At 31.5% G+C, this 26,137-nt stretch overlaps 1 protein-coding gene across 16 annotated transcripts in view; it reads left to right on the forward strand.

Annotated features, from left to right (window-relative positions):
- Positions 1-25,888, forward strand: part of LOC148621210 (phospholipid-transporting ATPase ID-like) — a 78,137-nt gene extending 52,249 nt beyond the window's left edge. For 14 of the 16 annotated variants that reach the window (XM_088575330.1, XM_088575347.1, XM_088575331.1 and 11 more), the window contains 17 exons: positions 360-607; positions 2,058-2,287; positions 3,225-3,387; positions 3,757-3,846; positions 6,499-6,528; positions 8,101-8,263; positions 8,775-8,854; positions 10,025-10,126; positions 10,505-10,624; positions 11,175-11,272; positions 12,216-12,394; positions 12,644-12,924; positions 14,006-14,189; positions 14,950-15,173; positions 16,711-16,794; positions 17,653-17,898; positions 19,926-25,888. In XM_088575330.1, the coding sequence (XP_088431456.1) occupies positions 360-607; positions 2,058-2,287; positions 3,225-3,387; positions 3,757-3,846; positions 6,499-6,528; positions 8,101-8,263; positions 8,775-8,854; positions 10,025-10,126; positions 10,505-10,624; positions 11,175-11,272; positions 12,216-12,394; positions 12,644-12,924; positions 14,006-14,189; positions 14,950-15,173; positions 16,711-16,794; positions 17,653-17,898; positions 19,926-20,546 (3,143 nt within the window). In that variant the 3' untranslated portion in view covers positions 20,547-25,888. Of the gene's footprint in view, positions 1-359; positions 608-2,057; positions 2,288-3,224; positions 3,388-3,756; positions 3,847-4,635; positions 4,651-6,498; positions 6,529-8,100; positions 8,264-8,774; positions 8,855-10,024; positions 10,127-10,504; positions 10,625-11,174; positions 11,273-12,215; positions 12,395-12,643; positions 12,925-14,005; positions 14,190-14,949; positions 15,174-16,710; positions 16,795-17,652; positions 17,899-19,925 lie in introns of all 16 variants that reach the window. The other 2 variants (XM_088575345.1, XM_088575346.1) reach the window with 2 other exon arrangements.
- The last annotated feature ends 249 nt before the right edge of the window (positions 25,889-26,137 follow it).

Below are 26,137 nucleotides of genomic sequence, written 5' to 3' on the forward strand. Positions count from 1 at the left end.
TAATGACATTATAACTGATGACTTATTTTTTGAATACATTTGTTTTTGGTGGAATCAACCATTGAATTTAAAATTTCATCTTTTGACCCGTCCTTACTTTGAAAGGCCATTTAAACAACTTGATTATTAATATGAAATGTAGTCCACATAATTAAAAGTTCTCTATTGCACCTCACTCATAATATCCCCACAAACAAAGTTTTGGGGTATATACATTTCACCCTGTCCATCTGTCTGTCTGTCAAAACTATTTTCTAAGTAGCTTGAATCATTTTTATGAAACTTTTATGGATGTAATATAACCACATGAAGATGTGCATACTGTCAGGAATTTTTTATTTCATATTTAAAATTTGCAGCAAATATTGTTTGTGAGGCTCCCAACAATAATCTAAGCAAATTTGAAGGAAGGATGGATTATCAAGGAAAGTCCTACTCTTTAGACAATGAAAAGATCTTACTACGAGGCTGTGTCTTACGGAATACAAAATGGTGTTATGGTTTGGTCATATTTGCTGGCAAAGATACCAAATTGATGCAGAACAGTGGGAAGGCGATATTTAAGAGAACCAATATTGACAGACTTATGAATGTTCTCATTATTGGGGTAGGTATATTGTTAAAATTTCAATATCTTGTGAGAGACAAGTTGTCATATCCTGAAAGAGAGTAAATTTTTGCACCTCATTGGTCTTTTAGTAGCATACCCGTTTTGAGAGCCGGAGGATGTAGAATTGTTCCCCAGACAAGTTATACCAAAAACTTTTAGTCATCACTGCTTCTCTACAAAGTACATGGTTTGTATGGAAATCTCTGTCTGTAGCTGAATAACTAAGGCAAACATTCAGCAAGTCTGGTATTCAAAGTAATTCTCATGTTGACCACTGTGGTCGTATCAAGCTGTGTTTTGTGAAGAATTTTATTTGCAATTGAAATGTATGCATAAAATTTTTATTCTACAATCATATCGATGACTTGACACCCACTTGTAGCGCCCTGTTGATGTCAAATGCTGCCATGGGACTGTTCTATACAACTTACCAAAGGTGGCAACATTTCGTTTCTATGGGGATCAATCGTCATAGTTAACTATGCTTTTATTTATCCTGTCCCTCTATCCATCTGTCTCCAGAAGATAAATGAACTGCTTAATCAGATTCTTCTTGTTTTAAGCTTATACTGTGGATGAAAAAGAAAATTACAGGGCATGTTCGATCATGATTTATACGTGTATTGAATTTAATATGTCCCGAAGGGAGCATTAATGGCTGTATTATCAATTAGGTTCTGCATATTTGTTGGCAGAAAGAGTATCAATATCTGGTTCAGGAGATTAAAAACAGTATAATGGTGGCTTCATTTTCGTTTACTTGGTAAATGTGATTTAGGACCACACCTGTCTAGGAAACATGAAGTAGCTTTGATGATTAAATACAAATCAAATCTGAGCTTTTTGTAAGATAGGAATGGTCAAAACATGGCACCTGAATGTTTACAAAAATGACATATACCAATACCAGACATGACCCAAACACATTTAGGACCATGACAACCCACAGTTCATTACCAAAGCTGGATATTTCAGTCCATACATGTTTCAGACCATGGCAATAGGAGAATGCATAAGGATAATAAAAACCGTATATCATGACATTTTACCATTTTGATAAGTTAATAATAACAGGGCTAACAAAAATTATGAAAGGACTTATGTATCATCAGGAGTGTTTAAGGTTTCACAATACTCATATTAATCAGGAGTTATTGCTGTTTCTCATTTTGAAAATTTTGAAGTAGAGTTATATGTGGTCTTCACAACGGCCACTGGTATTTTAGAACAAACAAGCATACAAATTGTATTGACTGTGAATATTTTTATTCAGAATTAAGGACAGATCTATTAAATAAAGATGGTTTTGACTATTTTAACCTAGGTCATCAATGCTGCAAGCAGGTCAAGTTAGTACTTTTTTTATTTTTCAGTTCAGAGCATGAAGAGAATAGGTTTGCTTTTCTTTAAAAAATAGTCATAATACTGGATCATCTTTATATTTCAGATCTTTTTGTTCCTGCTGTTCTGTTGTTTAGTTATGACTGTAGCTGCTGGTATATGGGAAACTTACAGAGGAAACGATTTCCAAATTTATCTACCATGGGATTGGTATGTGCCAGGATCACCTGATAAGGATGGTTCTAAACAAGAGGGAGCCACTGTTGTAGCTCTTCTGGTCTTCTTCTCGTACATCATCATTTTGAATACAGTTGTGCCAATTTCACTGTATGTCAGGTAAGGAGTTGGTGTTACATGTATATATGTGATTTATTTTTGCCATCTTAATAAGTAGGGTGCATTTTTTAGTATGATGATACATTCATGTATTTTTTATAGCTTTAGATCCTCATATTACCCAATGGTGTATTATTCAGTATAGCAATTTTAAGCCAAAAGTCCAAAAATATATATACAAAAAATTTTGCCAATTCTAATTTTGGCAGTTTCTAATTGATTTCTAAATACTTAAGCTCAGTGTAAATATTCTGATGAATTTATTTTGGTGTTCTTAGACAGATGTCTAGAATACACCATGATTTTCCTATGTACATGATGTACCTCTAAATTTAACCCAGTTTTTGTGGTGACATACATCCTACTTTAACTTTGAAAAAAGTCAGATGAGACTACACTTTTTTTTCCTCTTACCTGACCCTAGCTCCTGGCTTTGGGTAGGTAGGTAAGGAATTTTTTATCTTGATCAAAGAAGTGAAAAGTTGCTTTGGAATTAAAAAAAAAAAAAAATTATGTCAGAGAATAACAGTAAAATTATTTGGGTAGACCCCAAATTTTATGGGTAGGTAGGGTAAGGGGAAATAAACTTTAATTTTATTTTTGGTCTGATGTGTCTATTGAATGTGGATTTATATCTATTCCTGTCCTAAACTTGCAGTGGCATAGCCTCAATGTATTTTAAGCTAAAGCTTCAACATGCTTACAATAGAGACTAACTAAAACACCTCCATCCCCCTTTTCTGTGCTTAGAAAGGCTTCCACATTGATTTGTCCATGGCTATGCCACTGACTTGCTACGGAAAACAAGCATTTCTGTTCTGCAAACTTGATGTACAAGGAACATGATTTAAAAAAAAAAAACATTTGACACAAATAAATGAGTGGAAGCTTTTTATACTTAATTTATTGAATTTCTTTCAAAATTATTTTGCAACAGTGTTGAGGTAATAAGGTTGGTGAACAGCATGTGGATTAACTGGGATGTCAAGATGTTCTATGACAAAGTGAAAGTAGCTGCAAAAGCTAGAACAACTACCCTGAATGAAGAACTCGGACAGATAGAATACATCTTCTCTGACAAAACAGGAACTCTGACACAGGTATATTACATGAGAAAGAAAGGGTCCAAATTAGTTTTTTGAAATTTTACTGAAATCAGCCCTTATAATAAATTTGTTTATATAATTTGTATATTACTGAATCATTCACATACAATTGTAAAATATATCAAGAAGAATATATATATAGCCCAATTTGCTACGGCTATACTTGATATGAAATAATAGCTTGATTAACATGTTGTCATATTACAAACATTATTATATGCTTAAACTCAGTTCAAGTTCAAACTTCCGAGACAAGTTCAAAGCAGGGTCAACTTGCATGATGAAATATCTGCATTTTGAAGTGAATAAAAAATGGCTTCCAATTTTCAATTAAATACAATCAATTGATAAATGTATTTTCAGAATTTGATGGAGTTTAAGAAATGTTCAATAGAAGGTAAATCCTATGGTGATGCCTACGATGAATTTGGAAACTCCATAGAGATAACAGAGGTAAGACTTACAAATTATAAGGCAACTGAAATAATTTCTTGGTTATCAGGCCCTATCTATATTCTTTGAAAGATGCATATTTACCCATATGTATGATTGAAAAGTAAAACAAAAACAAAATTCCTTTTTTTTTTCAGGCTGTGGACTATGTAAATAGCACCTTTTGAGGTGTTGAACAAGTTAAATATATTCTTCCCTCCTTTATTTGTTTTCACAAAAAAAATATGGCTTGAAAAACCAAGAAATTTACTTTGAATGGCCTAATAACTCATGACTAAACCACTATCAACACAAAGTTTTCAACCACATTTATTGAATCACTTGTTTATATTTTGTAATATTATCAACACATTGTCATATATTTGTAAAAAGGGTGATTATTTTTTTTAAATGTTGGGTTTATATTTCATTACAAAAGCTGTATAATTTCTCTATCTGAGATATCTACAATTGCTGGTAGTTTCCATTTTATTGGAAAATTAACATGTTTGATTTCCAATCCCAAAGAGCAGTTTATAAAGAGTAATAACGCTTTCATTAATGAACTAGAAAAAAATAATTCATTATAGAAGAAAGTATTATTGGTTTTCTCTAAATGTACTAAGACCGATTTTGACCACAGAATGACGTCATTAAATCTTAATCATTTGTTATATATCCCTATATTTGAAGTAACAGCCTCGTTTAGACAATCAATCACATGTATTTCGAATTCCGAATTCCGCTCTAATGGACAAAGCGACATTAAGGAGAATTTGAGCATTATTTATGAAATAATAATTTCTGTAGTTGGACTTATTAATGGTAAGACTTAACTGCACATTTCTTATTTTGGCTTTACGATACAATATGTATGTACTAAGCAATCTCGTAAAATCTGGCTTGTCAACTACAATGTTCTACTGATGAATCTTGAAACAGATCTTTTAAGGGGCATTATGATATACCATTGTCTGTCCATCTGTGAGATTGTTCATCCATTTGTTTGTTGTTCCACATATCATATGATAGCTGAAAAATACTTTAAGGTTTTTGTTTTAAAATATTAGGTGCAATTTAATTCTTCATGGAGGAAAGCTCCTTTTTTATTTTTGGTTGTTGTCGGACTTTTTGAGATATGGAAATTTGAATACAAAAAAAGGAGGATGAGCATATTATGCGGTCTAGCAAAACTGTTGTTTCTTCATTTTGAAATCATTTTCATGATTTTTGTGTGGAGAAAATGTTAGGGAAGGGAGACAACTCAGAAACAAGGATAAATAAGAAAGGGAATTAAATAAACTGAAATCATATTTATCATGAAGCAATCATACAATATTTTTAAAAATACCAAATGAAATATAGAACGGGTACCTTTTGTAGAAATATTTGAGTACTAGAAGGTTTAAAGATTGCCATTTCCAATCTTATTTAAATTTTTCTTAGAATAAGTATTTTTAGGATTCTTAAATGCACATGTGTAACAACCAGTGATTCAGATGAGACATGGATCCACAGATTTTAAAAAGGGAAGGTTTCAGGCTATTATTTGCTCAATTTTTGCAAAAAAATTTTCATAGAAAGGGTAGCCAACTGCGAGAACAATTCAGGATCTGCCACTGAAGAGGATTTTTTAGGCAATTTAGTGGACAAATGTGTCTTATGATTTGGTGTAGCTGTTTGTCGACTATACTCTTTTGATATATCAATGTTGTCTTATTCCAGCTGTGTATTCTTACAAAGTCTTTTCTGCATAAACATGTTAATCCTTCTAAATTTTATGGCCACAGCTCCTCTGTCACTATATGTAAATATATTATAGGTCCTTTGCTCCTCTGTCGTACATGTACATCTACTGTAATGGCTTCAAATTTGATTGGTCATATTAAACTCTTTTTGAGCTGTTGGAGATATTTTTGCTAAAATTAGTCCAATGCAAAAGTATCTATATTCACTGTATTGTTGTTAAAAACCATTTTATTGTAATTTTTGGTTAAATTTAAGCTACAAAATACAATTGTTTATGAAAGTACTGATTGTGCATTTTATAGTACACTAGTTTGTACCCTAATATTTAATTTTGTAAATCTTTTGTATGTTATGAATTGGTTTTGAATTTAAATATTGGTCAAATAGGGTCTATGATGGTGCATTTGTTGTGTTTTACCATATCTGTTCCTTTATATATATAATAGATATTTGCATTAATGTATTCACTTAAAAAAAAAAACAAATACTTAAAAAAAAAACTGGTTTTACTTGACCACATTTGTTATAAAAATCAAGATGAAGAGTACAGAGAAATGAAAAACAAGTACTATCTTTAAAAAAAGATAGCCGACGCAGTAAAATTTTTCTCTTTTTCTTAGTTTCTACATTTCTTTCTTGAAAACAGCACGCGACATCAGATTTTTGATTGTTTTTTCGAACTCAATTTTCAAATTTTTTATCGTTTTTTCGGAACTAAGTTAGCAGTATTTTGCCAATTGGGAAACATAATTGCGATCAGGTGATTTGCGTTTCCATAGAAGAGCATCCTTAAGGTCAAAGGGTAAAATGTGAAACTATACCAACTGCTTGGGAAAAAAACATTATGGCAGCTCAGTGCATGTAATATGTTTTATTCAACATTGGTTTTCAACAAAATGTATTTTTTTATGCATTGTTAAACAGGCTGATTTGGAACTCATAGAACTATTGTTAGTGAGTAAAGGGCTAGCATTTCATCATAGATATTATATGTTTATTGTTACTATATTTATACTGTTAGTTTATTGTTATGTATATAGCCTAGGGGTTTTCCAGAAATGATTGTGAGGATGTGGTTTGAAGGTGCTCTGTATATCGTATATATCTGAACAGAATTCTCATATATTACTAGTATTTTCTGGAACTTTATATGGTAAATATCTGAAATAAATCACAAACCGTGAAAAAGTTCTAAAAATAACCTTCTGACTCCATGACAATCATTTCTGGAAAAGCTCTTACAAGATTTTAACTCTGACTTTTTGTGGAGGAATATTTGAAGTTAAGGAAGTTTTTTTTGTTGATAAATATTTAAATGAAGAAAACAAAAGAAATGTTCTTGTTAATATTTTTGGACATTTCAAGTTGTATAAATATTTTCAGAAGTATGTCAACAATGTCAGAGTTAAGCTGTATTCTTTGAAATTGTTTAGCATGTCTCTTCATTGAAAAAAGGTATAATTCTAGTTTTTATACTTCCACTTTATGAGTGGAGGTATATTGGAATCACTATATTCATTCTGTCCAATCAAATGTTTTCCCTATTATCTCAACTTGGCTTCAGTTTTGGTATGTGGCTTTATATTGATGGGGCATACATTGTTAGCCATATTTGTTGCTGTCACCTACGATTACAACACATCCAGTTTTTCATCCTCCTGCCGCTACACAGAAGGGGACATAGAAGTACTTGTGTCTGTCCTTCTGGTCACACTTGCGGATGCATCTCCTTTTGAAACTGTCTCACAGATTTTGTTCAAATTTTGTTTGACCGTTAGTCACTATTTGTAGTTGATCGTATTGCGTCGGCATTTTGATTCAACAAATTTTACAGGAGTTATGGGACTTTCTAACTTTTATTGAGATGGCAGGGGACATATGGCTGAGTTGCTTATTTAACTGCTGATCAGTGGATTATAAGTTCTTTTTATGGACCATAGTGAGATTATGCAGTCATTTCTTGTCCATCATATGGACCATAGTGAGATTATGCAGTCATTTCTTGTCCATCATATGGACCATAGTGAGATTATGCAGTCATTTCTTGTCTATCATTGTATGTTATTTTCTTTTCTTGTTCGAAAAATAACTTTTGGTTTTACAAAGTTTCACAAAATTGCTGCTGGAGATAATTTTGGATTGGTCTGTTGTTAAAGAAAAACAGGCAAAGATGCTTTGGAACTTTACAGAATTGATGTAATTGAAAAAATATATTAACTGAGTAATGATTACTGAGTTGTTACTTAACCACATGTAGCCATGACCACACAAAATTTTCTTAACTGCTATTGAATCTTTTTTCTCTTTATTTGTCATTTTATTTGTGTTTGTAATTGACCAAAATAATTTTGTTAGTTTTCTATGTTTAAGTTAGTTTAAAAATAGGAATAAAAAAACTCTGAGTAACTAATAATACACGCTTATCATAGATTTAGATTAAGATTGTTTAGAATTCTAGATACCCATGTAAACTTTCATTATACAGAACTCCTTGGCAGTAAGCTTACTTGTTCAATTTTCTTGCAGAATACACCTAAAGTTGACCTGTCCAGTAATATGTATGCCGAACCCAACTTTGAATTCTATGACAGACAGCTAATTGCAAAGATGACAGATAGGGACGCTAAAGTAGAGCTATTCTTCACGTTGTTAGCCTTGTGCCATACTGTGATGCCTGAAACTAGGGATGGTAGGTATCATTAATGAATTTGTTGGAATTGGCTAAGATTTATACTATCTCCATCTATTATCCTTGCAAGGAATATTAGTATTGTCTAATTGCTCTAAAGGGAGGTAATCCAACTTGAGGGGTTAAAATAAGGGTTCAATTGAAGAAAGGGTTATCACAAGACTTCAGCTTAAATTGATTAGAATGATTTAAAATTTGGTTTGCAGCTTCACTTGTTGTCATGAAATTTTTCAAAGCGACAACAACTTCACTGAAAATGAAAACAGTGCAAGGCAATAATTGATAGTGTTGGGGTTTACCCAGTACAACAATGCATACAACATGTTCACACAATCCTAAGAAATAATGCATCTCTTGAAATATTTATGCATTTAGGATTTCATGCACCTCTTCTCCAATTTTTGTCACTTTTGCTAGTTCTTTTTAACAGATTTTTGTTTTCTAGTTAGTTATATATTTTGAGAATTCAGAATTTGCTAGAATTTTTACAGTTATTTATTCTTTTACATAGGTAAACTAGAATATCAAGCTCAGTCTCCAGATGAAGGTGCCTTAGTTTCTGCTGCTAGAAATTTTGGATATGTCTTTAAGGTATAATACTATTAATATTACAACATTCCTGTATATACTTTTGTATCAACTGAACCCAGACATGATTTTTTCCAATTTTTCAAATTCAGACTTTACCATTACATTTCTGTCTTTTAATGTATGTTTACTTCCGATTTCACCAATTTCCACTTTCTGACTGGCTTGGTAAAGTCATGTCTGTGAACCTATTTCAGTGGATTTTGATCAGACTATCTACACACTATATGGATCGTCTGAATATAGCTGAAATACTGCTGCTCGGACATTAAACCCCAACAAACAAACAAACAAAACTCTACAAACTATATGGTCCTTAGATTGATGGTATTTTATTGATTTTTCAAGGTTTTAGTAATACATGTACTTTATTAACCAAAATCCAATTTTTACACCACAAGGTGATGCAATGATTCACATTGTTTTCATATTAAACATTTAAAAAAAATCTTACAATAGAAAAAAGAATGGGTATGGTGAAAGGCAACAGATACACGAGCATATAATCTAATTACAAAATAGAAAATAGTTTCAGAAATCACCAAAAGGTCTTCAAAAAGTGTAAACACATCTTTAAGTAAGATCTGAAAGGCCAGACAACAAAAGTAATAAAACCCACGAGTACGCTCAATTTCTCTTAGTCTTTTTTTACAGTTGCTTTTAACCAACCATAATTTCAATGTAAATGGAATAAAGCAGAAAGAAATCATTTTGTAGATATGTAAATTATTTTACTGCATTTGAAATAAAAGATTCAAAATAGTATTTAAGTAACTGTCTTTGTAAGAATCATGCAAAATCTGAAAAATGTGATACACCCCAAAAAAGGCTACATATTTTTAATTTTGTAATTAAGTTGTTTTGAGTCTATATTATGAAATGTGTAATTATTCATTCAAATCTGCCCGCTCTTAGGAGATAATTAACATTGAAAATTCAGTAGATTCTATTGTATTTGAGCGTCATTTACAGATTAATCTCCCTTAATTTTGAAATCTACAGTGCATTCTGTATAATTTTTATCTTCTAAGAGCACAGGTTATATGAAAAACCACTTGTTAGTTTCTGTTTACTATGACATTTCAAACAAAATATCAAAAAAAAAATATGTAGGCTTTTTACCCATGAATCACATTTTGCATGATCCTACTGGAGTGCTACTTAATTTTTCAGTCTAGAACTCCTACCACCATTACAGTGGAGATACATGGAGAAGAAAGAGTCTATGAGTTGTTAAATATCCTTGATTTCAACAACGTTAGAAAGAGGATGTCGGTAAGTACTGTTTTAGATTTTAGCAACGGTGAATTTCTATGGATAAATCTGCCAATCTGACTAACTTTATTTTGTCAGAAGTGAACTTTCTGAACTTTATGTACGTTATACAGGAGACAAGCTTTCAACTCAAGTTTATGGTGGGGCAAGTTGCAACATTTCTGGGCAGCTTAAGAAAATATGCAAGTAATTCTTCAAATTAAAAAATAAATCTTATTCATGACAGAAAAATTTTGTTTTACTCAATTTGACCTATGAATGATTATATACTTTCTACAGAACAAATTGTCCAGAAGTTCTTAATACGGTTATGTTTTCATATTTCTTTAAGACTTGGTTCCTATAGAATTATCTGTAAATATAATGTTTTTGTTTCAGGTAATAGTGAGGTACAAAGGGAAGATCCAGTTACTGTGTAAAGGTGCTGATTCTCTAATCTATGAAAGACTTGATTCAAGTTGTTCTGAATTGAAGGAATTGACTACTCATCATTTAAATGTGAGTAGCATGAAATTACTGCACTGAACAAATATTGTGCAAATCATGAGTAAGTCAGAAGTTTGTATAAGCATGCCATCTCCTGAAGGCACTTCATATTTGTCTCTATATAGGGTCTATGCCTACCTGTGGACTGTTACTTCTGTGAGCTAGCACTGTAAACATCTTGTTAAGCATGTCATGTTTGACTAGTTTAAAGCAAGGTCTGTTTGATTAGTCAACCACTTTCGTTTTGAAATGGATGAAATCATAATCAGTCAATCAATTTTCAGACCTTCTTGAATTGAAATATTATTTAAGTCCAATGAGAACATCTGCCTAACATATAATACTTGAGGTGAATTTTAAAATAATCGACAAAATGACCTATCGGTCCTTTGAGCTGGATCGTCTGAAATATTGCTGCTCGTACATTAAACCCCGACAATCAATCAATCAATCCTTTGAGCTGGGTGCAAGGTGATATCAGATTCCTGAATGTGTACAGTATGATGATATGCACGAGTCACTATTATGAATGATAACTTACTATCATCTTTGTTTGTTTTAGGACTTTGCCTCAGAAGGTTTGAGAACATTGTGCCTGTCTTTCAAAGATGTAGCAGATAATGTGTACGATGCATGGAAGGTTAAGCACCATGAAGCAAGGTAAACTTAGAAAATTGTTATGTATTTTATAAGATACTGTAAACTGTGAAATTTTCTCAGCTGTTTTATTTTTTTGCTTTTTAACCCGCCAAACAAAGTGGTGAGATATTATATAATACCCTCCAAAAAGTTGCATGTCCATCTGTTCGTCCCTTGATTGTTTCCAGATGATAACTTAAGAATAGATTAATGAATGTTTTTGAAACTTTGCAGAATTGTTCAGTACCATATGATACAGGTTAACTAGGTTTTGAACATTTTTCCATCCCCTTTTTTTCACCTTTCATGGCTCTGTATCACTTAATGTTCTATCAATTTAATACCCTATTTTTTTACTCTTGAATATTCTCTTCAAAGAAAGTTATAATAATTTTTTAGGAATGTTTATAATTTGATATCGCAATATTTGGGTGGAAAAACTGCGGAAGAAATTTTAGGATCACTGTATTTTTACTTTCATGTATTTGTGGAATCAATATTAAGAATTTAGAAATGATGTTGTATTTTGCATGAGAAATAAAGGTTGAACTCACAATTTTTTTGTCAATTATCTATACCACCCACAAAAAGTTTGGGGTGTATATTAATAGACCTTGGTTTTGGGATCTGAGCTAATAGTGTCAAACTTTAACAAAGAAAGTCTTTGATAGCTATACAAAAAAAAGGAAACAATGATTACTCTACCTAAAATTGAATCAGACTCACAGCAAAATAAAAAATGTTGAATGAAATTTCAATTTTACATACATGTAATACACAACAACAGGAAAATACAGCAAACCTTCAAAATTCAATACATTCTAAAAGACACTTTGTTTTGGTGACAAATGATATTTTAAGCCAGAGCAGGTGACCTTCTAACCACCAGGTGGTAGGTTTCACCCAATTAGACTTTCCCAATTATCTTATATATGATCTGCAATTTCTGGGTTTTTTTTTTTAGCACTGCCATGGAAAACAGAGATGACAAATTAGATGCAGTGTATGAAGAAATAGAGAAAAACATGCTTTTGATAGGAGCTACTGCTATAGAGGACAAGCTACAGGATGGAGTACCTGATACTATAGCTAATCTGGCCATGGCTGGTATCAAGATCTGGGTCTTAACTGGAGATAAACAGGGTAAGCTTATACATGTAGTAAATCTTATCATTCATTTGTCATTCATTTTATATGCTGAATTTACACCCTTTTGATCATGCTACAAACAACACCTATGATTTTTTAACAAAGTTGGTTATCATTAAATTTTTTAGAAAATCTTAAATCTTATCAATTTTCTAGGTCACGGGTCAAAGATCAAGGTCACCAAGTCAAATTTTACACTTTTCCTAATACCCTTATTGTATAATATCCATTTTTTTATTAAAGAAACTGCCATCAACATTGGATATTCTTGTCAGCTGATAACAGATGAAATGGAAGAAATTTTCATCGTGGATGGAGAAACCTATGACAGTGTAGAAAAACAGTTACAAGACGCCTTAGAAGAAATTAAAACAATTTTAAGTGAAAACAAAAAGGAGAAAGAAGAAGTTAGTTTTGTGAATGGAGGAGTTGCATTTTATAATGGACAGACAGCCAATGTCAGCAGCAGTCCAGATCTCCAACATTCTAATGAGTTTGCATTAGTCATAAATGGCCATAGTTTGGTAAGATATTGTGGCACTAGGTTTATACCTTTGATATTATTAAAGCAGGGGTTCAGATTATTGCTGGTCTGGGTCCATTGAAATTGCATTTACTTAGGTTCTGGACATACCATACTTAACATTTATTCTTACTGAGGTCCTTTCGGTTTGTTCTGGTGGACCTTTCATTTAGGATGCAAAAAAGTCCAGGATCTTTCACTCTTGAAAGAAAATTTGAACCCCTGTATAAAAAGTTCAAGAACAAAATAATTTTTGCTGTTTAGACATAGTTAAGTAGTTTTGCCATGAGTAATGAACATCTTGTAGTGAATTAAAGAACCATTGAATTGTTGATGGTAAGATTGTATCCATCCATTAGCCATTTAAAAAAAATGCAGTTACAGTCCTTGAACCAATCCGTGCAACAATTTGACAGATCGATGACCACTGACGAATCAATAACTGAGGACCAGTGACTGATCTGATCGCATTTATATTACGTAAAATGATGGAATAACTGTAAAAAGTAAAACAAATGTAAATAAAAGTATAAATTATTTTTTAAATCTTTTGCATTATATAAATTGTAAAATTGACAATGGAAAACAATGGAAAATAATATGACCTCTCTGTGGTCACGTGATGCAATGACCGGTTTAATGGTACGGTTTGACGGATCAATAACTGATTTGAAACTGATTGGTGATCACAATTTTTGTTGCACAAATCGGTTCAGGTACTGTAAAGTGTTAATCCAACAAAATGAATACAAGGGTTTAAAATAACTTAATCAATGCTAAAGACCTTTCTGTTTTACCCAGGAACAGAACAGCAGATCTTTTCTTTCACAGACGGCTACTTTTTACATATTTTTTTCAAGTTCTGTACCATGATACATGTATCTCGTGTGAATTCCAAGTTGAAAAATGAAAAAAAACAATAATATTTTCATATTTCTTTTGTCAAACTGAATTTCTTAATTTGCTTGTAAACACAGATTTAAAGCCAAAAAAAAATAGAGAAATTATGGACATAAATTCGCTCAACTTAATACTTAAAAAGCAAAGACTTTAAGTTGATATTATTTTATTTCTATTTTCAGATTCATGCTTTACATCGTAACATGGAGCGTTTGTTATTAGATCTTGGTTGTAGCTGTAAAGCTGTAATATGCTGTAGAGTCACACCTTTACAGAAGGCCATGGTTGTCGATCTCGTCAAACGTAATAAAAAATCTATCACTTTAGCCATAGGGGATGGTGCTAATGATGTCAGTATGATCAAAAGTAAGTGGATGAATTTATTGTCAGGGTATTATCTCTCCAGAGAACTTAGATATTTTAGGATGTAGTTAAATCTAAATTACATAGATGCTTACATGCAATTTATGCAGAATGGTAAGCACAAACGTACCAATGATTTTTAAGAGTTATGTCCCTTAATCTAGGTCTACATCTTTAATTTCCCCTACAATGGGACTAAGGTTACATAGTTATTTTATGGGTCTCTTTTGGTAATACTGTATAGTTAAAACAAGTGATATTAACTTCTGCCCAAGCCAGATTTTAATGAAGTTTTGTAGGTATGTTTCGCACTGTGGTCTGCTCAGCTAAGTATGGCAATCCAGAACTGTAATTTTTCCTTTGTAATAACAAACAAAATCTCAGTAGTTAAGCACATTTACTTTCTTCACAAATATTTTTATGTCAAATTTCACACTTTAACTTTTGACATTATTGCTAGGGTTTTTTTATCGTAATAAAAGCAGCAGACTTGTATCTACTAGAAATGAAAACTCTCAAGTTTTGAATTTTCAGTATGTATGCAGTTGATTTTTTCTGGAAATCTCAAAAATAAAAATTACATTCGGGAGAAAGTGGCAAAATCCCTGAAAAATGTATGGATTAATTGTTCAATTACAGAAGTTTTAAAAAAGTGTTTTGAATATTTAAGTGAAACCTCATTCCATGTATAACTTTAGAAAGATTTAAAAATTGTGAGTAGTACCAGTTCTATTCATAATATTCATCCTTTTTACAATTTCAGCTGCACACATTGGTGTAGGGATTAGTGGCCAGGAAGGCATGCAAGCTGTGTTAGCGAGTGACTTTTCATTCTGCCAGTTTAGATATTTGGAACGCTTGTTACTGGTGCATGGACGATGGAGTTACTTCAGGATGTGCAAATTTCTCAAATATTTCTTTTATAAAAACTTTGCATTTACATTGTGTCATTTCTGGTATGCATTCTTCTGTGGATTCTCAGCTCAGGTGAGATATCATTAGTCATCATATAGTTTTTGATGCTCAGGGTCAGTATATGGCAGTATATAGACCAGTTGTCTGCCCCTAAAATATGGTATAGACCAAAGTGTAGCTGAGGTGCATTGAATTTTTTGGGGCAATCAACTGGTCCATATATTGCAATGTGACCTAAATTGACATGGACTATTTGCTGCATGTATATTATTCTTTTATATAATACATTTAAGAAATTATATGTCTATTTGCGTATTTAAATTGCATCAGTCCATAAAATGCTATATGGACCGGCTGGAAATTATATTGGACTGGTAGGCGTGGCTTATTTTCATTGAACAGTCTCATCCTGGATTCAATTCCATTATTTGATTTTCAATCAAAACTAAAATGTCGTCTGGCAGATTTGCTTCGTTAGACAAAGACGCTTTGAATGCTATACTTTATTTACAATATCAATGTACATGTATTTGCAAAATTTGCAATGGCACAGCTAAAAAAGATAAAATTGGCTTGCATGTAATGATATCTTCAGCATCACACAGTACAGTTGAGTACCTTTTTGAATGACACTTGTTAACTGGAAAAGTATGATATAGCAAATAGTTAATTGTACAGAGGGTCAAATGGCATTATATGGACTGGTATGTCACCCTTAAAAATTATATGGGCCTCAGGTACGCTTCGGTCCATTTAATTTTTTCGGGACGACATACCAGTTCATACAATGCTATATTACCCTCCGTACAATTAAGTATTTGCTAAATATAAATTTTACTGTGGATCATTCATGTGGAAGAAAAGAGAAAACTTACAATTTCTTCCATAATGATGTCACATTCTTAATTTGAAAGCAAGGCAGTCCATGTAATTTCCTACCAGTCTATATGGTCCATTATATGGACCGATAGAAATACCTAAGGAACTGGAAACTGAAAATACATATTGGTATGGGTCAAGATCAATTATTGTTTTATTTAAGGTTCTATGACAAAAACAGTAAAAGTTATCAGGGGAACCAAGATTCTAGCAGAAATCTAAAGAATGCAATCTAGGGATAAGATAAGACAGGGAAAACAGACAGACACAACAAAGCACAAGAAAACAGACAGACACAACAAAGCACAAGAAACAAGCAAAATAAAACAAAGAAACAAAAGTAAATGAGAATCTTGGACTCAACTAAAAAAAAAATGGGAGCAATGGACCAGGTGCACTGGTAGGGTAAGCAGCCTCTGCTTTTCTAGAAACGTCGGGCAAGTTGTGCTTGAAAAGTCAAGTTCAGGGTAGACAAAAGAGGAATTAAAATCCATGACATGGTGAACAAATCAGCTGTCATTGTGTAGATGGTTTCACTGTAACTAGTATCATTCCTGAAAATAGAGAAATTAAAAATGAACTAACCATGTACTTTTGGAAAGATGGACTCCACCTTATTCTTTAAAAAAAGCGTGGCATAATGATAAGCATCGTAATAAGTGATTCATTTCATGAACATAATGAACTTGATACTAACTTGATTTGAGAATTTTTTTCTGTTTGATTTCAGACATTATTTGATCCTTACTTCATCACATTTTACAATGTATTTTATACCTCGTTGCCTGTTCTGATGATGGGAGTTTTTGATCAGGTAAGATTTTATCACATTTTACAGTGTATTTTATACCTCGCTGCCTGTCCTGATGATGGGAGTTTTTGATCAAGTAAGATTTTATCACATTTTACAATGTATTTTATACCTCGTTGCTTGTCCTTATGATGGGAGTTTTTGATCAGGTAAGATTTTATCACATTTTACAGTGTATTTTATACCTCGCTGCCTGTCCTGATGATGGGAGTTTTTGATCAAGTAAGATTTTATCACATTTTACAATGTATTTTATACCTCGTTGCTTGTCCTTATGATGGGAGTTTTTGATTAGGTAAGATTTTATCACATTTTACAATTCATTTTATACCTCGTTGCCTGTCCTGATGATGGGGTTTTTGATCAGGTAAGCTTTTGAAATAATGTGACATATTCAAGAAATTTTTAGTCTGTCTGAATTAAATATTGACTGATGAAATTCTGTTATGAAGCTTTCTAAAATTACGATGCTTAATGAATCTTAATAGCAATTACCATGACTAAAGACTTTAAGGCAAACTGTTGGTAGATATGATGTACAGATGTATTGCATGTATATGTATTCAAGGATTGTTTTTAATTTTTTTCCCCCTGTCCCACTAAAAACATGTTTTTGAAATGTTGACTGCAGACTAGTCTGTGTTAATGATGTCACAGTACTAAGTCTATACAAAATTGCCTATGTTGCTAAATAAGAACGAACCATTCAGACAGCTCATTACACGCCAAATTGAATTAATCTGAATAGAAAAAAAATATGATTGTATAGAGGTTGTGTTCTATTTTCCAAAGGTATATATACCAGGTTAGGAAAACACCCTGTTTAATATAGATTTAATAGAGGTTGCATTTCTATTTTAGGATGTGAACGAATATTACTCAGTTAGGTATCCAAAGCTATATACACCAGGGTTAGAAAATACCCTGTTTAACAAGAAAGTGTTTGCCTGGAGTATAACAGAAGGAATACTCACGTCACTCATCTTGTTCTTCATACCCTATGGTGCCTTCCATGATGCCGTCAGCAGTTCGGGGACAGACATGGCTGATTCCCAAGCTTTTGGTGTTGTTGTCGCCAGTATTCTAGTTGTTGTTGTTAACTTGAGGGTATGTAGTGAAAACTTTTAATTCTTTATTTCATAATGATGCCTCTTCCTTTAAACATACCCTCTTCCTTTTCTTGGGCTTGTACTGTCTGTCAATAGCATTTTTTTGTGTATTTAGCTGGTTTTTGGCCCTACCATTCAATACTGATTTTTTAACATATTTGTGAAAATTTCAAAATAAAATTATTTGATAAAGAAGTTTTATAAAATGCACTTTTCTGCCCCTTGCTGTCTCTATTGTAGCCATGAACTAGTACTTGCAATCTGTTTCTGAAGAATATTTCCACTTTTTTTGACTAAATTTGAAGAATTTTAACATTATGAATTTTTGGCTTGAATCACTGTGTAAAAAAAAATGACACATCAGTTAAGTCTCATGAATGAAAAAGATAAGAGAAATAATCTATGTCTGGTTTGTTTTGTGAAGGGAAAGTTCCTGAGTGTTGATTTTTTTTGTAGTTATACTATGTACATGTATGATACTTGATACCATAATAATTCACATGAAAAAGGGTATTGGATAAGAGCCTAGAAGAAAAGGCATGAAATCATATGTGTTCAGTTATCAAAAGTGACTGTGAAACTATAGCACATACATACTTGTTGACACACATTATGGGAGTGACTCCCACAAAGTCAATGAAAAATTTGGATCTCCCACATGAAGTACTCAAAAATTTCTACACTTTCTATGAAAATGATTGAATAATTGATATTTAACACCGAATTAGCTTTTACATAAATATCTCCAACATGAGACAATGACAACAGGGAGAATCTCCCACATGATCTGTTCCAAAGGTTAACAGGTATGCAATTATCAAAGTGAAACTTAAAATTACAGGCTGATTTTTTTCTGCTTTTTAGCTGAATTCTGCTATTTCAAAGGATTTTACTATCACCATTCTTTTTTGATTGTATATTTACCTCCGATTTTGGCCATTTTCCGTTTTGTTTGTAGACCTAAAAAAATTATCCCTGAAATTAACCAAAAGAGGAATTTTCACCATTGACACCAAAAATTCGCACCTCTGGTGTAAAAAGGATTCCCTGAAGTTAAATATACTACTTGTGGACATTTGGAAACAGGAAATTGATTTACTTTTCAATGAAAACTCTGAAAGTTAGAATTCACCATAAACAGACATAAAAATGCTTTAAAGCTGCATTAGCTGTCATTTTCATGAATTTTCGTTTCTTTTAAATTTACCTTAACTTTGAATTATTTCTACTAAATTGTACTTTTCTTGTACAATTTCATTTGACACCTACAAATAAAATGCATTAAATACATGAAATAGGTGTCTATATATTTATTGTCTTGCAAGACAAAAAATTGACCTGGATAAGTTTGTATACATGTGACTTCTGGCGGCCTTAATCCGCGCATGTGCTGTAAGGGTTGCTTCTTCAATAACAAATCTGATTGCAAAGTGAAAGTGGTTTTTCAATGGCAAGGAAGACTGACGGACTCAAGCCGTAAAAGAAAAAAAGTTCGAATATAACACAAAGATCCTTTTAAAATTTAAGTATTGTGATATAATGCGGCTTAAATATGGTCAGTATTTATTTGAAAACTAATCAAGAAATAGATGAAATGAAATGAAAAGAAGAAACGTGCTTACCTGTGTATCCGTTATTGTTATTTTTTTACCAAGGTTAAAATATTTTTAACCCATGTGAATGGCCTGTCGGCAATCTTCAGAAGTAATGGCGAAAAATAATAAGATCAGACCTATCAACCTTCTCTGTTAAAAAAAAATGTTGTTTTCACAATATTCTGTAGGTATTATCGACAGTAATTGCTTCAATTGTATTACTACAAACTTATTTCAATGAATCAGCAAAATTCAGTAGAATCAAAACTGAACAAATTTGGCAGCTAATGCAGCTTAAAAATAAATGAAATAAATTGTGGCAACTTTCAAAGGTGCATGCAAACTGTAAAATTTAAAATACTAAAGTGCCATAAATTGTAGTGTTTTTGCTTCCATTGTATAATGAAACTATTTTATATATATTTTACAGTGTGGAATGGACACATCTTATTGGACAGGATTCAGTCATGTGGTAGTATGGGGAAGCTGTATATTCTATTATTGTTTCATGTTAGCCTTCTATGCCCCTGTGTTCAATTACGTATATCAGGGAACAGCCTATCAAGTTTTTGGATCTGCCAAATTCTGGTTTTGTTTACTTTTGACTAATGTTGTTATTCTCCTGCCAGTAGTGGCTTATAGATTTTACATTTTAGACACTAAACCAACATTGTCTGATCGAATCAGGCTAAAACAGAGAATGACCAGTTCAAAATCGAGATTCAAAGACCATCATTTAAGAAGAGCTTCTACAATGCGACGCAGCACTCGTTCATTAAGATCAGGTTATGCATTCTCTCATTCTCAAGGATTCGGTGAATTGATTACTAGTGGAATTAATATGAGACAGAGAGCACAAGAAAGTGAAGCACCACTGTCTGTGATGAGGGTTAGTACTGACCGAAAAGATAATTCACCAGTTACTCTTACTGGAATTAGAAAAATTGGCGAAAATAGTTTAAGTCCAAGTAGTCCTAACAGGAACTCAATTCTTCATAGACATCATGAAAATCATGAAAATCATCATGTTGGATTTTCTGAAAAGTTATGATTGTTTTAACATAATTATCACTTGTCATGATCAAAATTGTTGATTTTTTCTGCTCATTCATCGTTTTTTTTTTCCTATTTATTGGCATTACACCTTATTTTAAATTAGGTAAATTGTTGGTCATGTTTTATTTAGTCATGACTCAGGTTTACAGCTGAGTTTTAGCTATATTTCCTTGCTGACAAAATTAGCTCACATTTTCTTGCAAATGAATCTATTATAAAAGTGCTATTTTATATTCCTAATACAAATTGCTGAGTGAGGCATCAGTGTCAAATTTAGATATATTTTTATACCCCCACTTGCAAAATGGGGGTATATAGTGATAGTTATTTGTCCCCCCATCACAACTTACAGTTTTTAGAATGATTCTAACTCTTATCCCATGGGTCTCAATTATCACAGTATTTTTACAATTTGTTTAAAAAACATATTGATAAATAAAAGACATTATGATTTAACCATACTTAAAAAAATGAGGAATTTCGGTCAAAAAAATGAAAATTAAGGATATTCTGTTTATTCATTTAGGATAAGTATGAAATTTTTGTAACTTTGTTTCTGCCAAGTGAAAACAGATTTTTATTATGCATGACTATTTGTTTCTTCATAAAATATCATAGTGTCATGTCATAAAATTCTTCTCAGTTCTTAGAATCCCGCACAAATATACCACGTCTCTGCTGTAAAATTTATTTCTTTACTTACATTTTTTATTGGATATTTTCTTTTTATTGTATTCATTGTTTTAAATTTTCATTGTTTGTCAAAGTTCATGGATTTCATTGAAGTTGAAGCATGTTTTAGATTATTATCAGTGTAAGTTGTCTATGCTCATTTTTTGTCTGTTCCCTATTTGTATATCCCGTGTAAAACTATTTTTACAGATACAGAAATATTTGATATTATGTTCATCTTTTATGTTCAGTTTAAGATAGGTTGTGTTCCATTTTATTGTTGACAGGGGAGATAACTCATTGTGATAAATTCAGATGTATATTTTATATAAATTGTGTTGTTGATCAAATGTAATTACTATTGATATAGTTATTTATGAATATTCAAGTATTATTCATGAATATTCATAGCTGCTGTCAGAACTATAGGCTATATATTTTGATGTTAGAGTAAATTATTACTTTAAATTTTTGATTCTTTCAAAATGTAGAAATATGATATTTATACAATTTGTGTATGAAAAATTTTTAAATTAGTACTCTGAAGAAGTAGTCAACATTTATTTTTAGATACATTGATATGAATATTTCTTCGTATACAAGTAATATGTCCGGGATAAATTTAAGGAATATTATGCAATTTTACCATTTTTCATAATGCAACACACTTAAGAATGCAAAGTATTTGGATTCTATGCCAATAGGATTTCATATTTAAAAAATAAAATTAAAGAGTTCATAATTGGATTCAAATATTCCATTAATTAATTTAGTTTTTAATTACGATTCTGTGTAAGAATCAGACAATGGTGGCAGGTCTTTTTTTCCTCAAATATATTCAATACATCTAGAAAACAACTGAACAGCTATTTTAAGTTGTCCTGAAGCATCTGTGACGTAGCTATTTTTTTACTGCTTATATAAGGGAAACGTGGGGGAAAATTTTGCCGACATTTTTCCATAGTGCATTTCAACTAAATTTGACCTATCAATATCTTAAAAAGGCAAATTTTACACTTGGATGGTTATTTCTGAAAGTTATTGGGTATGAATACTTGGTTAATGCAGTAAAATCACAGTGTTTCTTTTTTCTTAATGTGGCACATCTTATACACATTTTGCCCGATTCTTAGACAGAGGTGATGCATAATTGAAAAGAGGCCAGATTTTTTACATTGGAGGTAGGAAAACTATGCAAGTTATGTAAGTCTTCAGAAAAGTTCTATTATAAAGAAAACTTGAGAACATTAAAGGTAAAATCAGTTGATATTTACATAACCATTAAACATTGACCTGGTAACAATTTCATCCACACAAAAATGTCTTCCATATTTTTGTGAGTGATATTTTGTACTTCGTCTACTATAGTTCATCTCTAGATTGTACATATATGGTGTCGACTTGTGCTAAGTTACTCTCCATGTACATTATATGTCAAAAACTTGGATGTTGAGATGCTGCCTACTCCCAACAGATTCTTTAGATTTGAGATACTTTACCATATTTTTAGTGTATAGCTCTCAGATTCTTACCTGTCAAATATTTTACTTATTTTTTATACCCTTGACAAACAAGTTTTGAGGGTATATAGATTTCTGTCTGTCTGTCTGTGTGGTGTAATGTTATCCTAAACTTTTCCTTTAATCAATGGATTCTCATGTAACTTTATATGAAGTGCTTAATCACTATGTGGAGAACTGCATATTGTCAAGAATTTCAGTTTCGACTGGTTTGTGAAAGATATGGACTTTGTTATTTTTAGCTTGTCCAATATATTTTCATTCTACTCAAGTCCTCCTATATCACTTGCCGAATTTCTCTTGAAATTTTAGCAAGTGCCAAAACACTATATGGAGGTTGCATATATTAAGTTTATAAATCACTCATATTGCAGCAGGGAAATCCCTTTCAGAACAGTTTAAGTTCATATTTACCAAAGATTTGTCATATTGAAATAATATACCAAGTCAATAATGATTAAAAAATGAAATTTATTTTTTAAAACTAATTTAATCTCTGTTTGAATTTCACCTCCATAAGACTACTTTATAGTAAATAGGTCTAGGACAAAAGCCCCCTAGACAAAAAAAACCTGGACAATGATAATAATTTTGTTTCAAAATGAATTAAATGATTTGTTTTTTGTTTTTGTTTTTGTTTTTTTGTTCTTTTTGTTGAAGTTAGATTGGGATTGTAACTTTGCCAAGTAAATGGTTGATTACTAAAACTTACTTTTCAATGTGCATTATTAAGTTAGGCTTGGGTTTTATAAAAAAAAATCTTAAAGAGAAAATTTCTCAAATCACCATGATTTGCTTTCAAATTTCTGTTGCAACTATCAGATTATTTAAAATTTCTGTTAAAAGATTCGAGGAAAAACCTAAATTCAAGATTTTCTTTATGCAACTGGGTCAAAATTATCTCTATAATGTAACCTTGAAAACTATGTGGATAAAACCGGGTAATCATAAAAGAATCTCTTGTGAATTGTTTTTATGTAAAAAAAACAAGTGAAACCTGTCTAAACCAAACCCTGAATAATCGGGGGGAAAAATATAACCAGACACTATTTGAAGTTCCTGTTATCTACTGTAAACTTATTGATTTTCGCGGGTTGCTAATTTTTGCAGATTCTGTCAAGTGAACACATTTCAGCTATCAATTTTCACGTTTCCAATAAATGATAAGCATTCTAAAGTGTTAAAACTCAATTGTGCGGGTACTATTTTTCATGCTTTTCTGTCCACCACATAAATAGCAAAAATTAGTACACTGCAAAAATGAATATGTTTACAGTATATTTAAAATGTATTTTAAACTTTAGATTTACTGAGCACTTCTCTTAACTGAATGCATTTTGAAGTCCATAATGGAGTTTATATTAAATGGGTTTTACAGTATTTTGTAAAGGCCTGAGCTATGCAGATGACCTATTTACACCAGTGCTCTTAATAATTGTTAGTCCCTAATTTTATGGTGTCTGTCTGTCTTTTTGTTATTTGTTTTATCATCTGTACATATATATACATATATTTAAGGTTAACAAATTATCATATAATAAACACCTTATTTTATAATAATCCTTTAATTTTAATCTATTTGAGTTCAATCTTCAATATTGCTTCCCACTTTTTCATCTAGTATAAGATCTAACTAAATACCATATTACAGGTCATCTCAAGGGTCAACATGGTTAAACTTCGACCAAACAAGCTTCAGAATTTAAAGGTGAAAAATTTTAATTGACTTGCTTTGTGATCAACATGAATAGATACCAGCAAGTCAATTAAAATTTTTCATGGGATGTTGCAAGATCTTTTATATGCATTCGAAAAAAGGGGGAGCTCATACAAAAATCCATTTCTATAGTTTAAAATGGTCAGAGAAACATATTTTTTAAACATATCTTTATTTCTGTCTTACTTCCGTTCATCTGTAGTGATGGCAAATTCAGGTAGGGGGGTTGGGGGCTTTTTCCCATTTTTGTAAGAAAAGTTTATTTCATGCAAAATTTGGGAAAAAAATCTAGAATGCCACTTGAACACCCCTTTCAAAATCTCTGGATTGCCTTTAGTTCTTATTTCAAGAAATTTGTTCACTGACAAGCTTATCTTACAAACCAAAGGAATGGACGTCTTCATTAATTTAAAAAGGATTATGGACTAAAAATCACACTGTTCATGATGCAGTGATTTATTTCAATATTGTCTGATTGTAATTGTTAGTTCTATTTTCTATTAGTTGAGATTTTGGTGATATTTTATTTACAAAGTTATTGGTTAAAATTTTTTAAAGGAGAATTATTGATGCTCACCCATGACATCTCATTACAAATGTACTAGTTCAAAAAATTATCCTGCAACCACAGCCCTTATACAAGTACAAAGTGTATCACAAAGTTTCTTAAAAATATCTGCAAAATAATGTGGCTTTAAACAAATACAAATGGCATATGATGGTTACATATTTAGTACAGTGAATTTTGATGTACTTAAATGTGCATTTGGCATTAATTAGATTTTAATTGGTGTGTGTGTGTGGGGGGGATTAATGAATCTGACCATCTCATAAGTTGGGTACAGATATGTTGCTTTATTACTGATTTTTCTGTTAGATATAATTTTTCATTAATGATGAAACCAAAATATCTGATTTTCTTTAAATACAACATAATCAAAATTAGATTTTTATATCCGAAGTTCTTCTAACTAACCTTGGAAATTGTTGCTTCAGTATTTTAGAAATAGGTTATTGTTGGAGCTTTTGATAGTTAATTTCAAATATTACATGTACCTAGTTGTGGAAGGATAATCAGTAAGTGTTCATTGATTTAAGTGCAATGCTAATTTAAATGAAGTACCAAACATATAATTTAGTTTTCTAAATTGATCTTGTCTTAATGACTAATGAAAGTACACGTATCAAATACTGGAAATTTCAGTTTTCTAAAATTATTTATAGCAGCAAGTTTAAGTAAGTCATATATCTATTCCTGTGGCTGTTCAGATAAAATAGACACTCAATCATGTTAATAATCACTTCCAGGAAAATACCAGTTTATGTTTTTTGACTGTATTTTTTGTTTGTTTTAAATTTAATTCTTTATTTCTTCTTTACATCTGTTGCTTCTTTTTTTATAAATAAATTATATTTCACTTACTAGTACATTGTTTTATGTTCTATGCCTCCACAACCCCTTTGTTATCTCATCAATATTATAGGTTGGTAGGATTACTGATATCTTTTGAGATCTCTCAGTTGGCACCTATTGTGTTTATGTTTGCTTCAAGTTGAATACTATTGTAAAAAACGTTTTAGCTTATACAATGTATCTCTTATGATAATGTTTAATGACAAATGATGTTAAAATTAGCAGAAATGAGTTTTAGTGGACTTCTACACACAATACCTATG

This window comes from Perna viridis, chromosome 3, assembly GCF_037379345.1.
Source record: "Perna viridis isolate PV_CMFRI_1.1 ecotype Kerala chromosome 3, ASM3737934v1, whole genome shotgun sequence".
Taxonomy (NCBI): Eukaryota; Metazoa; Mollusca; class Bivalvia; order Mytilida; family Mytilidae; genus Perna; species Perna viridis.